Genomic DNA, 16895 nt, shown 5'->3' with positions numbered 1-16895 from the left:
TCTATCTATCTATCTATCTATCTATCTATCTATCTATCTATCTATCTTGAGTCTCTCTGCATAGCCAGGCCAGTCTTGAACTCACAGAGATCCACTTCTGCCTCCTGAGTTTTGGGATTAAAGATGCATGACACCATGCTTGATGTATGCCTGTATCTTGAAGAGTTTTTCCCTAGTAGTTTCAAAGTTAGTCTTAATACTAATGTCTTTGGTCATTCTTCTACATACGGATATTTAGTTTTCCCAGTGCAATTTGTTAAAGAGGCTGTCCTTTCCCCAACTATACTGTTTGAACATCTCTGTTAAAAAGTCTGTGGCCACAGCAGTGTGGGCTTATTACAGGATCTTCTGTCCCATTAGCCTTTGTGGTTTTGTGATAATAAAAACAAATTCCTAAGTTGAGAGCACCAAACTATTGCCTGTGAGTGAAATACGATTTGCTGCATGTTTTTAGAAAATTTACTAAATTTTCGTAAACATGTAGGTTTTATTATAACTTGGTCATATCCCCTCTGCGTGTATTGACTGTAGCTGTTTTGTGCTATAGGAGTGGATGAGATTTGTAAAGGGAATGCTAGAACCCGCAGAACCTAAACTGTTAGCTGGCTTACTTTTTTTTCTCAGTACTAGAGATTGAATCAAGCAAGCTCTCTACCCCTAGATAATTAAGAATCGTATTAGTGTGTGTGAGTGAGGATGTGTTCATGTCTTGTGCCTGTATGGAGGTCACAGGACAACTTTCAGGAGGTGCTTTTCTCCTTCCACTATGGGTTATGGGGATTAAATTCAGTCTTGCACGGTATTTGCTTTTACCTGATGAGTCATCCTGCTGACCCTTACCTGACCTTTTGCATAAAGTTTATGAACACTGATCTAAGTTGTCAACTTTATTGGCATAAAGTTGTTTATAACATTCCTTATTTTTTCTTCTCTATCTGTAAGTGTAAGACCTGGGGTCTCACAGCTCAGGAGTTTAAGATCATGCCCTTCCCAGAAACTCCCCCAGGCCAAGACTCGTTGCAAAAGCAAGAGGTTTATTAACCATTGCGCAATGGGGTCACCCCTGCTGGTCAGCAAAGAGTGGCATCCGGAGACAAAGGCCTTTAGATTTTTAAAAGAAAAATTGCGGGAGATTTGAAGTTGCAGTTTTGGCAATTTAGGATTGGATGAGGAAGCTATAAAGTAAGATAATTGGTTAGTCTTAGGTGCTCAAGCTTGGCCAGTACTGCCAAGTGTGGATGCAGCTGCAATTGAAGGTGGGGGGTGGTTAGCTCATCCTTGAAGATTAGGGGCTACGGACTTTTGGCTGGAGGTCAAAAGCTACTCAGAAGTAGTCTAGGTTTGTTGCTAAGAAATGCTATCTCAAAGACAGGAGTTTTTCTTTTTGCTGAGTGAAGGTCATTGTTTGCTTGCCTTTTTTTCTATCTGTCCTCATAGATAGGGTCACATTTTTCCATTCTCTAGAAAGGTACTAAGAGGCTTTAGCTTAACCTGAACCTAAAACTCAAAACTATAGGCTTTAGAAGACATATAGGTTACAAAGTTAGTCTAACCCTTTCATAAGAATGCACTTTTCCTCTTCCTCCTCTTGTTTTTCCTTCCTTTATTTTTTCTTCTTCTTTTTGTCTTGGTTTTCCTTTTCTTTCTTTCGATTTTTTGATTGATTGATTATTTATCCAGTATTCTGCCTGCATGTACACCTGCACTCCAGAAGAGGACAGCAGATCTCACTATAGATGGTTATAAGACCCCATGTGGTTGCTGGGAATTGAACTCAGGACCTTTGGAAGAACAGCCGGTGCCCTTAACCTCTGAGCCATCTCTCTAGCCCTTTTCTTGGATTTTCAAGATAAGGTTTGTCTGGCAATTTTTGAACTAGCTCTGTAGACTAGGCTGGCCTCAAACTCACATAAATAACTCTTGCCTTTGCCTCCTGAGGACTGGGATTAAAGGCATGTCTGACACTTTTTTTTTTTTCTTGTGACTAGGGCTCACTCTAAACTGGCCTGGAATTCAATTTGTGTCCCAGGCTGGCCTTGAAGTCATAACAATCCCCCATCTGAGCTTCCTTAGTGTGAGATTACAGGTGTGAGCCCTGTTTGTCATTTTTTATTTTTCCATTTCCACTCTGATCTCTTCTACTTCTATTCCCCCACTTACACTGGCTGTTGTTTGCTCCTCCCTCTAGTTTCTCAGGAGGGATGCACAGGTCACTGCTTTAAGGACTTTGTTCTGTGCTAATGGAAGTAGTGATGTAAATTCTCTTCAACAGCATCTCACAACTTTGTTGTGCTTTCATGAGGAATGGCCTCATGGAGTCCTCAGAGCTTTGTAATGTCCTCCCTAAAGTGGATGGGGTGGGAGATGGATGGGTGCATCTGTTTATTTGCATATTTAGTCTTTTTACCTCTCATATACAAATATTATTTTGAGTGTATTGCTTCTTAGGAAGGAGATTTTAAAAAATGTGATGAGATGTAAGGGAATACTTGGCTTGTAGATGAATAACTCCTTCAGCACTTCTGCTATGAAGTGAATCAGAGAAGGGAGATGGTAATAAAAAATGCCAAAAAAAAAAATGCTGAGCTGAGGAGCAATTGATTTTATATTGTTTTGCTATAATTATAAGTAATTCCAAAGCAATTTTATTGATTTTCGAAAAGTCCAAAGCATTATGCCAGTCTACAAGCAGGACTGGGCTATATAGTTGAGTAGTGGAGTCTGTGTCTGTCATGAACAAGGCCCTAGGTTTGTACCACAACACAGCTACCCAGAACTCTACATGCAGATGCAAAACCCTTATCTAGTATGGCAATTAATGTATTTTAACACAAAGGTCTTGGCTTAGAATAAAAAGACACCTAAACTTTCTCCCAGGTAGCAGTTTAGATTCTGCTCCAATATAGAAAACAAATATTTGACTGGGTCCTAAGAACTCCATACCAAAACCCCTGGCCATATTATGTGCCCTAATCCCTTCGTTTTAATAGATTTTCATTCACTGAATCCTGGGAAAGGTCCTAAGAGTCACACTTTCAGATTGATTTTAAATAAAACACACACACACACACACACAGTTTTGCAGGGTTTTAATTCCTTTTTGAATAAACCATATAGACTCATTTTCAGGTGTGTTAACAGTGTAATCACTCTCCAAAGAATAATAAAAACATGATTCACTGTCTACAAGCCATTGTTCCCCCCAAAGACATCCACGCGCTGAGATCAGACAAATCAGGCACTTTCAGGGTGTCTTGGCTATATGCATTGTTTCAGTTAAACAAAGGTGTGAACACATCATGGATGTCACTGTTGAGCTGCTGTGCTGAAAGAGGAACAGCGGTACAGAATTGTTCCGTCTTACCTTGGCTCTAGCAAATACTTTTTTAATTAAAGAATTTATTGTGTATATTCATTGTGCATGGTATTAGGTTACATAAGGACATTTCATACAACTACGTAATGTGTACTGAACATGCTTCCCTCAACACACCCCTTCCTGCCTCTCCCTTCCCATTAATCCCCTTTGTTCCCCTACCCAGTGTCACTTATACTTTTATGTCATATGTGAGGCAGGATGAAAGTCAGGCAAAATTATGGGGACATGGGAAGGAAAAGGAGCCCCCTTCCCTGGGGCGTGCTTAAAGCTTCTCACCGCTGAGAGTTCCAGCACTGTTAACAACATTCATTGTGAAGGTTACCTACATAGAGATAGCCTTTAATTTAGTGGTGATTCAAATAAGAATGTTCAAATAGCAATGAACCATGCCTGAGGCCTAACTGTAGGTGACCTTTTTTCCATTCCCCTCTGTAAACCTGCAATTTTCTAGGACTCTCCCAAGAATATCCACTTAGAATCAAAGACATTTCTTAACCCCCTTGTGCAGCCCTTGTGGCTCATGGTTTTATCTTTATTAGATTATAATCCCATTCAGGGCACCTCTGGACCTACCCTATAGTCTCACTTATAATCTCATAAAGAGGCACAGGGCTGGCAAGATTGCTCAATAAATATAGCTATTGGCTGCCAAGCCTGACACTGAGTTCAATCCTGGTATCCTCACGGTGGAAGGAGAAAGCTGGCTCTAGAATTGTCTTCTGACCTCCAGTGAACACCGCGGCATGCGTGCACCCATCCACAAACAAGTAAATAAGTGTAATAAAGAAAATGAAGGAAAAAATGTTGAAAACAAGCATTAAAAGCTGTAATTTTAGAGCCGCCAAATAGTATATAACTACTGCAGAGACACTTAAGCAGGTCTCTCTTTTAAGAAGCCCTGCCTGTTCTTCCCTAAGCACGTCTTTCTATTAACCTCATGCTTACTTAAATCTGTGTTAACTTTCCTCATTAACTTTTTTACATTTAATTATTTATTATGCGTGTGTTATATGCATGGACACATGTGTGCTATGACATGCATACATGGTGATGGGAGGGCAACTTCAGGAGTTGGTTCTCTCTTCCTGCCATGTGGGTTCTGAGACTTAAACTCAGGTTATTAGCTGTCGCAACAGGCACCCTATTATAGTATGCTTTTTTGTTTCTGTGATAAACACAATGACCAAACAGAACTTGGGGAGGAAAGGGTTTATTTCATATTATAAGTTACCATCCATTGAGGAAGGCCAGTGCAGGAACTCAAGCCAGGAATTTGACAGAGAAACCATGGAGGAACCATGTTCCTTATTGGCCTCTCCCAGGCTCATGTTCAGCTGCCTTTCTTATACAGACCAGACCCACTTTCCTAGCTGAGGTGTTGCCCACAGTGGTCTAGCCCCTCCTACAGCAATTAGCAATACAAAGGCTGCACCTCCTCAGGCTAGTGTGATGGAGGTAAGTCTTCTCTGGAGCTTCCTCCTTCCCAGATATGTCAAGTTGACAATGATGATTAGCTATCACACACTCTTACCTACTAAGTTATGTTGCTAGCCCTAAACTTTCTCCTTAATAAATTCCAACTCTGCTTCAAATGCTTTCATTCTGATTTTTTTCCTGTGGGGGAAGTCAAGGATTCATCTTTACCTGAGTGGAAGTCTCTGAAAGAGAATTCTTTAGACTGTTGGGTATAGTTCAGGGTTTTCTCTTGTGCTGCACTGTCTCTGACAGTGTATACATACAGTGTATACAGTGTGTACCTAATAAATCTGAGATCTACAAATTAGAAAAAAAAGTGCAGTATGTATCTGAGCCTGAAAATATGAATGTCTACAGTTGCATCCGTTTCCTTCAGATGATGCTCCCTCCTTCTTTATGGCTGAAACTTTTGACGTGTGTGCATATGCCACATTTTCTCTATTCTCATCTGATTCGGTATCTTGGTTACTTCCCGACTTAGCTGTTGTGAACAGTGCTTCAACAAACCTTGAGCATGTCTGTGGCATTCTGACTTGGAGTCCTTCAGGCACACCTGGGAGTGGACTAGTTGGCTCACATGGTGGAGCAGCAACTTTTAGCATTTGAGGACCTCTATGACTAGCTTACAGCAGTGCATACGGTTCACTTTTATTGATGTCCTCACTAGCATTTGGTATTTGTTTTCTTTCTTTCTTTCCTTCTTTCTTTCTTTCCTTCCTTCTTTCTTCCCTCCTTCCTTCCTTCCTTCCTTCCTTCCTTCCTTCCTTCCTTCCTTTCTTTTTTTTGAGAAAGGGGTTCCTCTGTGTAGTTCTGGCTATCTTGGAACTTGCTCTGTAGACCAGGCTGGCCTCGAACTCACAGAGATCCACCTGTCTTTGCCTCCCAAGTGCTGGGATTAAAGGTGTGCACCACCATTGCCCAGCTTGCCTGTACCTTTATCTTAAAGTGTTTACCCTCATATACTTTCCGATTTCCAGGCCTACATTAAGGTGTTTGATCCATTTGGAATTGATTTTTGAACAGATGAGAGAGGGGATCTAGTTTTATTTTTCTACATGTCAATATTCAGTTTTCCCCAAGGTATTTCTTGAAGAAGCTGTCTTTCCCCCAAAGCATAGTTTTTGGCTCCTTTGCCAAAAACCCAGTGGCTGTAGCTATGTGAGTTTATGTCTTGGCCTTCTGTTCCATTGATCTATGTTTCTGTTTTGTGCCAACACCATGCTGGCTTTGTTACTATAGTTCTTTAATATAATTTTAAGTCAGGTATGTTGATACCTCTAGCATTGTTTTTTTTTTTTTTTTTGCTCAGGATTGCTTCAGCTATCCTGCATCTTTTGTGCTTCATAAGAATTTTAGGGTTTTTGTTTGTTTTGTTTTGGGGGGTGGAGCGCTAGAAATATTCATATGAAACCATGATCCATGGAGATCATGGAAGTATAGCAGATACTCACATGCAGACATCATGGATGACCTGAACTTTTCACATTTCTTTGGCATTTGAAAAATTAAAGTCTCGGGGTGGTGGTGGCACATGCTTTGAATTCCAGCACTTGGGAGGTCGAGGTAGGTGGATCTCTGTGAGTGGTCTACAAGCAAGTTCCAGGATTGCTAGGGCTACACAGAGAAACCCTGTGTTAAAAAGCAAAGGAAGGAAAGGAGAAGAGAAAAAAAAAGAGAGAAGAGAGAGAAGTTAGCAGAGGAGAGGAGAGCAGAGCTGTGAGGCTGGGACTTAGCTCAGCAGTGGAGGGCTAGATGGGGCGTGAACAGGGGCATAACTTGGTTATTGTACTTGCCTAGCATATGTGAGGGCCTGGGATGCAACCAGGATCACAGAAAAAAATTTCATTATGTTTAACTAAAAAGTAAGACTCACATCCCTCATATCCCTAGGGTACCCCCCAAAAGCCCGAGTCCCTGACAAGTCCCCACACAGTGCTCAGTGTCCTTACAGACTGGCTTGGCTCTGCCATTTTGGATCAAGTTCTGTGGGAAGATCTCATGGGATCTGAGTTATGCTCAGATACCCCCAGATTTCTGGGTGATACTGAGGATCTTCTCAGTGCCCCCTCGACCTGTGAGGTACCTCAAGTGCCTCTGTGTCACTCATGGCCTCCAACCACCATAGCCAAGTCTATGGCCAACTTATAGTGGTCAAGATCATATAGGCAGTACTGGAAGTGATGCTGATCCCTTGCCCAGGTCAGGAGTACCTGATGGGCCTGTGGGTTTGGTTCCCACCCATTGCAGACAGTTTATTCTGTATAATCTTGAAAAGGCCATCAATCCCTTCCTGGTTAGGTATGAGTGGCAGTTGAGGGGTTGGGGGCAGACCAGGATTAAAGGCTAAAGGCTGTACCGACTGCAATCATCTGGAGCTCCCAAAGTATCTAGGGAGCTCCAGCTGGAAGGCGGCATCTAACATTAGCAAAATGGTATCAACCTGCTCTGCTCGCCACCAATGATATCAACCTGTCATGGACCAACACACTGCACACTCTCTTGCCCTAGCAACTTCTCTCAACCTGTCCACACTCCTCAGCAATGCTTGGAACTGTGGCTAGAGCCACAGGGGTTTTCAGCATGTCACAGGTGATGGTTCCTAGCTCTGGGGACACAGTGGACATAGGCTTTCCACTGAGAAGCCTCACTGGAACTGATTTTGTCTGATTTTGTGTCCTGGCTCTTTGCTAATGTGTTTACCTGTTTACTACAGGGCTTTCTTGTGGTATCTTTAGGGCCCCGTGTATGCAATCATCTACAAATAAGGATACTTTGACTTCTTCCTTATTTATATCTCTTTATTTTCTTCTCTTGTTTTACTGTTCTGGATAAGAATAAAAGTGGAGAAAGTGGACATTCTTGTCCTGTTCCTGATTTTAATGGAAATGCCTTGACTTTCCCCCATTTAGTATAATGTTGGTTAAAGGTTAGTTATATAGCTTATTTTATATTATGCTGTGATATGTTCTTTTAATTCCTAGTTTCTTCAGTATTTGTATCATGAAGGGATGCTGGATTTTGTCAAAAGCTTTCTCTGCATCTCTTGAATTTATCATGTGATTTCTATGATACCCTTAGCATTGTCCTTATTGCAAAGGATTACTTTGGATGTCTGGGGTCTTTAAAAAATGTTTTATATGTATGAGTGTTTTGCCTGTATGTCTGTGTGTCTGCGTATCACATGTATGCAATGCCTGAAGATGCCAGAAGAGGGCACCAGATACCCTGGGACTGGAGTTACAGATGGTTATGGCTGTCATATGGGTGCTAGGGATCAAAACCAGGTATCCTGGAAGAACAGCAGTGCTCTTAATCACTGAACTATTTCTCCAGTGCTTGTCTGGAGTATTTTATGTTTTCACATGACTTTTAAGATTTTGTTTTTAGGGAGGAAATGAGGGAGGGGGCCACAGCCAGGATACAAATTGAATAAACTGTAATAAATGATAATAATAATAAAAATATATGTATATATAAAGATTTTGTTTTTATTTCCATGAAGAATGGTACTGAGATTTTGATTGAGTATGTAGATTACTTTTTGTAGGACAGCCATTTTCACAGGATTCTTCCAAACATGAGCATGGGGAGTATCTTCCAGTGTTTTCCTCAATGATGTTTTAAAACTTACATTATAGAGACTTTTCATTTCCTTGGTTTATTCCAAGGTATTTCATTTTATTTTTTTGAAACTAACTTGAATGATATTGTTTTCTTGATCCTCAGTTTTGGTGTAGAGAGAGGATAGTTGATGTTTTGTATCATCTCATCTTACTGAAAGTGTTTATCAGATATAAGAATTTTATGGTGGAGTCTTTAAGGTCTCTGTGTATGGTATCATGGCATTTGCAAATAAGGATATTTTGAGCCATTCTTTTGTTGTTGTTGGTTGCTTGGGTTTTGTTTGTTTGTTTGTTTGTTTGTTTGTTTTTCAAGATAGAGTTCTCTATGTAGCCCTGGCTGTCCTAGAACTCACTATGTAGAACAGGATGTTTCAACCTCACAGAGAACTCCCTGCCTTTGCCTTCTCATTGCTAGGATTAAAGGCATGTGCTACCACCCCCAGCTTGCAAGTGAGACTATTTTGACTTCTTTTCCTATTTGTATCCCTTTTATTTCCTTCTTTTGTCTTCTCAAAGCTCTAGATAAATCTTCAAATTCTGTGTTGAATAGGAATGGAGAGAGTGAGCACCTTTGTCTTCTTCCTGATCTTAGGGGAAATGTTTTGAGTTTTCCTCTGTTTTGCATGATGTTGGCTCTAAGTTTATTGTATATGCCTTTATTGCACTGAGACATGTTTCTTCTATTCCTAGTCTCTTCACTGTTTTGTCAGATTTTGAAATTTGTCAGATTCAGTGTTTGAACAGATTTTGTCAAAGTGTAAGATTTTGTTAAAGGCCTTTTCCGCATCTCTTAACATGATCCTGTTATTTCTGTTCTTGAGTCTACTTATATGCTGTATTACCTTCATTGGTTTACATGCACTAAACCATCCCTGCATCTCTGGAATGAACTTAATAATGACCGGTATTCTTTTTGATGCATTCAATTCTGTTTGCAATTATTTTATTGAGAGTTTTTACTTCTATGTTTATAAGATAGTTTAGCCTATAATTTTCTTTTGTGTTTGTGTCGTTATCTGGTTTTGGTATCAAGATACTACTGGCTTCACAGTACCGTGAGTTTAGGAGCATTCTCTCATTTTCCAGTGCATGGGAAGGGTTGGTGTTAGTTCTTTAAAGGCTGGTAGAATGCAGTGAATCCATCTGAGCGTGGGCTTTTTTGACTGGGAGTAACTTTATTTATATATTGGTCTCATTGCTTGTTATAGATCCATTCAAATTGCTTATCTCAATTCAATTTTGGTACATCACTTGTTTTTAGAAAGTCATCCATTTCTTTTAACTGTTCTAAGTTAGTAGATTATACATCTTTCTTTCTTTATTTTTTTGTTTATTTGCTTTTTTTAAATTTTTTTTTTTAAACAGGATTTCTTTGTGTAGCCTTGGCTGTCCTGGGCTTGCTTTGCAGACCAGGCTGGCCTTGAACTCACAGAGATCAGACTGCTTCTGCCTCCGTGAGTGCTGGGATTACAGGAGTGTGCCACTGCACCCAGCTGGACTATACATTTTCAAGGTTTGTCCTTAGGACTTTCTGAATTCTATTGGCATTTGTGGTAATATCCCACCCCACCCCCTTTTAAATTGGTGCTGCTTTCATGAAATCGCATGGTTTTGGTATGTTATGTCTTCATTTTCATTTAGCTCTAAAATTTATTTTCTTTCTGATTTCTTCAGTAACCCAGTTGTTTAGTCTCTATGAGTTAGTGGTTTTTCTTACTGTTGGTTTTTAGCGTCATTTCATTGTGCTCAGATGGAATAGAAGTTGTCTCAATTTTCCTGTATTTGTTGAAACCTGCTTCTTGTCCTATTATATGCTCTTTACAGAAAGTTCTATGGGCTACTGAGAAAAACGTGTATTCTGCAGCATTTGTGTGGAATGTTGTATGTAGGTATCTGCTAGGTCCATTTGCTCTAAGGTATTGAATTCAGATGTTTCTCTCTTTATGTTTTGTTGGGATGACCTGTCTATTGATGAGAGTAGGGTATTCTGATGTCACTAGGTGTTCTCATGTTGGATTTATCTGTGTCTTGCCCTCAGCCAGTGTTAGGTGTACTTGTGTCCAGTGTATATATGTTCTTAACAGTAGTATTGTCTTATTAGAGTGTCCCTTTAAATAGCATGAAGTGACTTTATTTCTTTTGACTAATTTTGGTTTGGAGTTTATTTTGTCAAATATGAGAGTTTTGTTGTAAGTCCAGCCTTTTAGTTTGTCTTCTAAATGGAAAATTAAGACATTGATATTCAGAGCTATTTTTGAAGAGTGTGCATTGGTTCCTGTCATTGTTGGTTCTATGGTGTTGATGAGGCCTACCTTCATTTCTTCAACTTCTGTTCTAGCATCACTTATTCTTTCCTGTAGTCCCATAGTGTGTGTTTCTTTTCAGCCCTCAGGATTCCTTTGAATGTCTTTAATAGAGCTTGCTTAGTGAGCATGAATTCCTGGTCACTAAGTTTTTCTTTACCTTTCAATTATGAGAGGGAGTTTGACAGATAAAGTAGTTTGGATTAGCAGTTACTGTCTTTCAAAGGTTAAAAATACTAAGGGCTTTTCAATTTTTTTTTAGATCAGACACTGTATCCAGGTACACTGAAACAACATTTCAATGTAGTCATATAACTATAAGACATAAATAAATGTCTACCTAACAAAGGTTTATTTTTTATTTGTGTGTGTGTGTGTGTGTGCCTGCCTGAGTTTATGAGTACCACTTTAATGCAGGTGCCTGCAGAGGACAGAGGGTATCAGATCCCCTGGATTTGAGTTATAAGTGGTTGTGAGCTGGCTGATGTGGGTGCTGGAAGCCATCTCTCTGGCCCCAGAAATGCCACTTGTATTTCATTTCTCAGAGAATAAACAATGAAACAAACTGTTTGTGGCCAGTATTTGTACTGTTTACTTATTTAGTTTCTGAATTCTTTATAGGGAAACCTAATAATTGCTGAGCTGTGGAATTTATTTGACTTCTGAATATATTCAAAACATTTCAAAGGTAGTTGAAATAGTCAAACATGCTCCCCTTTGTAGCTAGTTGCTTTTCTGGCCCCCTTTCCTTGCTTGACATCTGTTCATTCTTTCCCTCTGTAGGATGTGTGGTTCCAGGGGCTGGAGCAGTTGAGGTTGCATTAACAGAAGCTCTTGTTGACTACAAGCACTGTGTGCAGGGAAGAGCTCGCCTTGGGATCCAAGCCTTTGCTGATGCCTTACTTATTATCCCGAAGGTACGACTCTCTCCTGGCCACATAACAACCGGGGACACCCAAAGATCCTTGGTTACAAATTGTCCATCTCACCCAACAGATTACAGACTTAGAAATGTGCTTGTTTGCATTTCCTGTTGTGTTCAGTGTTTACAGACCCAGCAGAGAAGCTGTGGGGACTACAGCTTCGGTACTTTGGGAGCTCCAGGAAACAGTCAAGTTTTCCCTTGTCTGAAAGCTTCTTCAGAAAGTTCAGTATTAACCATCCTAAAGAGCAGTTTGGTACTTAAGTTCTGTGACTTTTTTAAAGCCTGGATTCTTGTGTTGTTGATGGCATCCAAGACATTAATTGTGAGAAGTGAAGGACTTCAAAATGCTCAAGGTCCCCAAATACCACTAGCTTGAATTTGTTGTAATTCCTAGACATGGGGTGAAGCAGTGAGAGGACAAAGAACTGCCCTTCCTTCCTCTTTGCCTTCGTTAGTTGTCAGCCATGTAAAAATGTAGAAAGCTGTTTCACATATGCTGTTGTATAGCATTATTAACAATGCTAGCAAAGACTTAATTTCTATCACAATTATTCATAAATTGTGGGTTGTTTTTAAATCAGATATCTATTTTTCTCTTTTCTCCAAGCAACAAAGTCATTAGGTAGTGATGTTGTTGACATGAATTGGTAACCCTGGTATACAGTGGCTTTTTTTTTTTTATCAGCTGTTAGAAATTAGGCTGACATAGAGTATAGGCATCTCCATGCAGATTGCTACAGGTTATAGCTGTCCTTCTGAAGCTAAGGGACACAGTGCTGTGGATGCTCTTTTTTGTTTGTTTTTTTTGTTTTTGCCAAGTGTTGGAAAAAACAGGAGGGCACGTGGCCCAAGAAGCCAGAGAAAATAAGAATAGTTTAAAATCTTTTATACGGAAAAAAAAAAAATAAGCTGGGTGTAGTGTCATGGGCCCTTTGGGAGGTGGAAGCAGGAGGATCAGGAGCTCAAGGCGTTTTCTGCTATATAAGGAGAAAAGGGATCTGAGGCCAACCTGGACTGCATGAGGCCTTGCTTTAAAAATATGTGTGTGTAGGGGCGTCTAATGTCCTTAGAACTTAGTGTGCTGTTCGCAAGGGGAATGGTTCAAGGATAAAGAGTGTTAGTAGATAAAGCAATGATTTGATTTAGGTTAGGAATGAGATTATTTAAAGGAGCCAGCCGTTATATTGTGGTTGTGTTTCGTAAGACTAGTGCGGTTTTTTTTTTTGTTTGTTTGTTTGTTTGTTTTTTGTTGTTGTTTTACTTGATTTTTCAAATACATTTGTGAAGGTATTTCACACATTTTTTTTTTCATAAAGGTTCTTGCTCAGAATTCTGGTTATGACCCGCAGGAAACATTGATAAAAATTCAGACAGAACATGCCAGATCAAAAGAACTTGTGGGCATAGACCTGAATACAGGTAAGATATTGGAAAAAAAAAAAATTAGCTGTTTACTCAGGAGGTTGTTATTCAAGGACCCAAATCTTGTAACAGGGAGTAGTACGTTGGGACATTTTATTATACTAGTCCTGAGTACATCTAGCTTACTCCAAACAGTATTTAATGTGTCTGGGTGCTTTGCCTGCCTGTATGCCTGCATAGTGTACTCGCAGTGCCTGTGGAGGTCAGAAGAGAACATCAGATTCCCTGGAGCTGGGCCTCAACCCTGCTCTTCTGCAAGAGTAGCAAGTGCTCTTAAATGGTGAAACATCTCACCAGCCCTAAAACAAAAAGAATTTTTAAATGTGGGTTCTGGGGACCAAACTCAGACTCGGTCCTTGTGTTTGTACAACAATCCATGACTGACCTATCTGTATCTCCAAGTCCTCCCTACCTTCCCCAGGATTTAAAAATATAGATTTACTGAGCGCTTATTATTTGGATTCACACTGGGCAAAATAGGTTAAAATTGTGAGCTTCTCTTATAGTGAAAACAGGTAGTAAACAATAATCTTAAGTAAATTTTTAGCATCTGTAAGGATGATCATGAATGCTATGTAGGGATGGTAGGGAAGGGATGAAAATCAAAACATTTGTATAGTATAAACTAGGAAATATCTACTAAAAAGTTCAAGGAACTGAGAAGATAGCCATGAGAGGGACAGTATTAAGTGGTTTCTTGGGAGAGAGAGCAGTCAGTGGAGAAGGAAGGAGGGGACAGAGGTGATAGGTTAGATTATATAGTAGCATGCAGGCTACTCTGAGGACTTTGGCTTTTTAAATTAAATTTCCTTGCAGTAAAATAGGGAGCACTTTTGAACAGAGATGTGACACAGTCTATGTTTAAAAGAATCACTCTGGACACTCTCCAGCCTGCACAGAGGAGTTAGCTGAAGAACTAGCAGAATTATACTAACCATTGGAGAACACTAGATAGAGCTGGCTGTGGGTTGAGGGACTGTTCAATTTTAGCAAAGTCAGGTTTGAAGTACTTATTATGGAGTGCTTTTTGGAGAAAGTTTGATATATTGAGCTTAAGAAAAAAAATATGAAGAAAAAGAAAAAATATGTGTTATAAGGAAGGGAGTTATTAGAGTGTAGATAGTTTAAACCCAGGAAAATGGATGAGACCACCTGGGAAATATTTGTGCTGGATAGTTTTACATTAAATTGATACAAGCTAAAAGTCATCTGATGGGAGGAGCCTCACTTGAGAAAAATGCCTCCATAAGATCAGGCTGTAGGTAAGCCTGGAGGACATTTTCTTAATTACTGCTTGATGGGGGAGGGAGCAGCCCATTGTGGGTGGTGCCATCCCTGGGTTGGTGGTCCTGGGTTCTATGAGAAAGCAGGCTGAAGGCCATGATGTGTAAGCCAGTAAACAGCACCCCTCCATGGCCTGTGCATCAGCTCCTGCCTCCTGTCTGAGTTCTTATCTTGACTTCGTTTGATGATGAATAATGTGGAAACGGAAGCAGAAAAAAAGCTTTTCTCCACAAGTGGCTTTGGTAATGGTGCTTTATCGCAGCAACAACAATAACCCTGACTAAGACGTGTATAGGGAGAGACTAGAAGAGTCTTGGACCAAATGAGTATTCCAGCAGTAAGATCACAGAAGAAAAGGAGCCAATAGTGGAAAAGAAAGTGGACTGTGGTGCTTGAAAGCCCAGAAGGAATCAGCCAGAAGCGGGTAATGAGCTTTTGGGTGCTGGTGATCAGGCTGGCAGTCATCCACACAGGTCACTGGTGACTTTGACAAAAGTAGTTCTGTAAGAGATTAAACATTGTTAGAATTCACCAATCAACAATGTCAGGTTTGTCAAGATTGCTGTATTAAATGGTTTCTTTTTACTTTGCAGGGGAGTCGATGATAGCAGCAGAAGCAGGAGTTTGGGATAATTATTGTGTGAAAAAACATATTCTTCACTCTTGGTAAATTGGCAATGAAGAGAAAGAACTTTAGGGATAGAATCGAGAATTGACTATTTCCTGTTATTTTCACTTTGAAAACATTGTGTTTCCTGGCTACTGAGACTAGCTTCTGTCCTCTCGTAGCCCCCTTCGCAGTGTGTTGGCAGCAGTGGAAGTCACAAGGAAAGCTAACCTTACCTTCACTGTCTGAGTTGGAAGGGGAGAGTGCACCAGCACAGTCTGTGAAGCAGGGGGAGCAACAGCATGTGAAAGTTAAGCACAGCTTTGCTGGGGTGTAAGTTAGACTTCCACCGAGTCAGCAAAGCAGTTGAAATTACTGTGCGAGGAGGGGAGCTTTCTTCATGATACCTGTTTCTTCAACTCTCACTCCAGCATACCGAAGGGGGAAGTGCCTCACACTGCTGAAGATGGCTGGGGAGACATGGGCATGCGTTAGGAGGCTCAACTCACTCTCATCCTTTCATCCTCAGCACAGTGATTGCCACCAACATCCTCCTGGTTGATGAAATCATGCGAGCTGGGATGTCTTCTCTCTGAGAGTGATTGAATTCCAACCAAATTCATCTAGAAGACAAGATTTCATAAGTGTCGTATCCAACATCATTATATGGCCTTAACTGTTACAGAATAAAGGTGGTGTGTGTCTTTTGGTCTCAACTGTTTCAAAAACACTAAATCAAAGTATAAAGAACACACAAATTTTCCCAGCAAAGGAATAATAATGGTAATAATGTCTTAGTCTAACTCCCCACCCTGTAATATATGCTATTCCAGTTTTCGCAAAATAAAATGTGTCCTGATGCCTGTACCTTCTGGGCACAAGTTTTAGAGTATTTGAGTCAATTTCTAGTTTATAAGAGATCATAAATATAGTCAGATAAATGTTCTCTTTTCTTTCAAAAGTCCTCCAGTAATTTCCTGCTGTCACTCTCTTACAAATGTGGCATCACTTGTAATACAGGTTTGGCTTGTTCTTGTGCACAGTCCCTGGCCCAACTTATTTCCTGTGTAGTTTATTATAGTTTTGTTTAGCCTTTAAAAATGTGGACAGGGTCTAGCTATGTAGCTGGGGCTGGAATTTAGAATCCTGCCTCAGCTCCCGAGTTCTGGTGTTTCAGCCCTGCTCTGTTCAGTGATCTGTGGTCTGCCTGGCTCTGATAGCCCTGCCTGGACTGCAAGGCAACCCTCTGGAAAGGCAGGGCTCCTTGTCACTGGCTCTATGAGGCTGTTGCTTTTTGTTCAGATGTAGCTTTTCTATGGACAGATAGTCTTGATAGGTGTCTGTCCAGAGCTCTAAAGTTAATCTGTTGTGCTTACCACTGGTAGGTTCTTTGTTCATGTTCTTTGCATAGATCTAAGTTGATAAGATATAAAATAATCTGAGGTGCATTCTTGGAACTTGTGTATAGCTTTAGGAGAAGGTTCCTTTGACTATCTCATGCCTTGGTAGAAAAAAATCTACAGCTCTATAGATTTTTAGTTTTATTTCCACTTAATATATTTGTCAACATCTTTTTAATTCAGTAATCAATGCTTCTAAGCATTCTTGCATGACAGTTCATTCACACTTCTATTTAGTTTACTATTTACATTTTAAGTTTCCATTATCAACAATGATCTTGTTGATAATGATAATGATCTTGTTCTTAAAATTCTGCTTCATCCCATAATAGAAGCTCTCATATTGTATAGTGTGTGCATCAAGACATTTTTTGTTGGTGGTGAAGATTTCAGGAAAGGGTCTATAGCCCAGGTTGGATCTGAACTCCCAGCAATCCTCCTGCTCATCCTCCCAATGTTGGGATTACAGGAATGAA

At 40.1% G+C, this 16895-nt stretch overlaps 1 protein-coding gene across 1 annotated transcript in view; it reads left to right on the top strand.

Moving 5' to 3' along the window:
- The window catches only part of Cct6b (chaperonin containing TCP1 subunit 6B), a 44333-nt gene extending 28610 nt beyond the window's left edge, over window positions 1-15723 (top strand). The window contains exons 11-14 of the mRNA XM_055619835.1: window positions 11565-11698; window positions 13023-13125; window positions 15006-15078; window positions 15549-15723. Of these exons, the coding sequence (XP_055475810.1) occupies window positions 11565-11698; window positions 13023-13125; window positions 15006-15078; window positions 15549-15615 (377 nt within the window). The 3' untranslated portion in view covers window positions 15616-15723. The remainder of the gene's footprint in view (window positions 1-11564; window positions 11699-13022; window positions 13126-15005; window positions 15079-15548) is intronic.
- Window positions 15724-16895: the final 1172 nt, after the last annotated feature.

This window comes from Psammomys obesus, unplaced genomic scaffold, assembly GCF_907164565.1.
Source record: "Psammomys obesus unplaced genomic scaffold, mPsaObe1.curated_primary_1811, whole genome shotgun sequence".
In the NCBI taxonomy this organism is placed as follows: Eukaryota; Metazoa; Chordata; class Mammalia; order Rodentia; family Muridae; genus Psammomys; species Psammomys obesus.
This window is presented reverse-complemented; position numbering and strand designations above follow the sequence as displayed.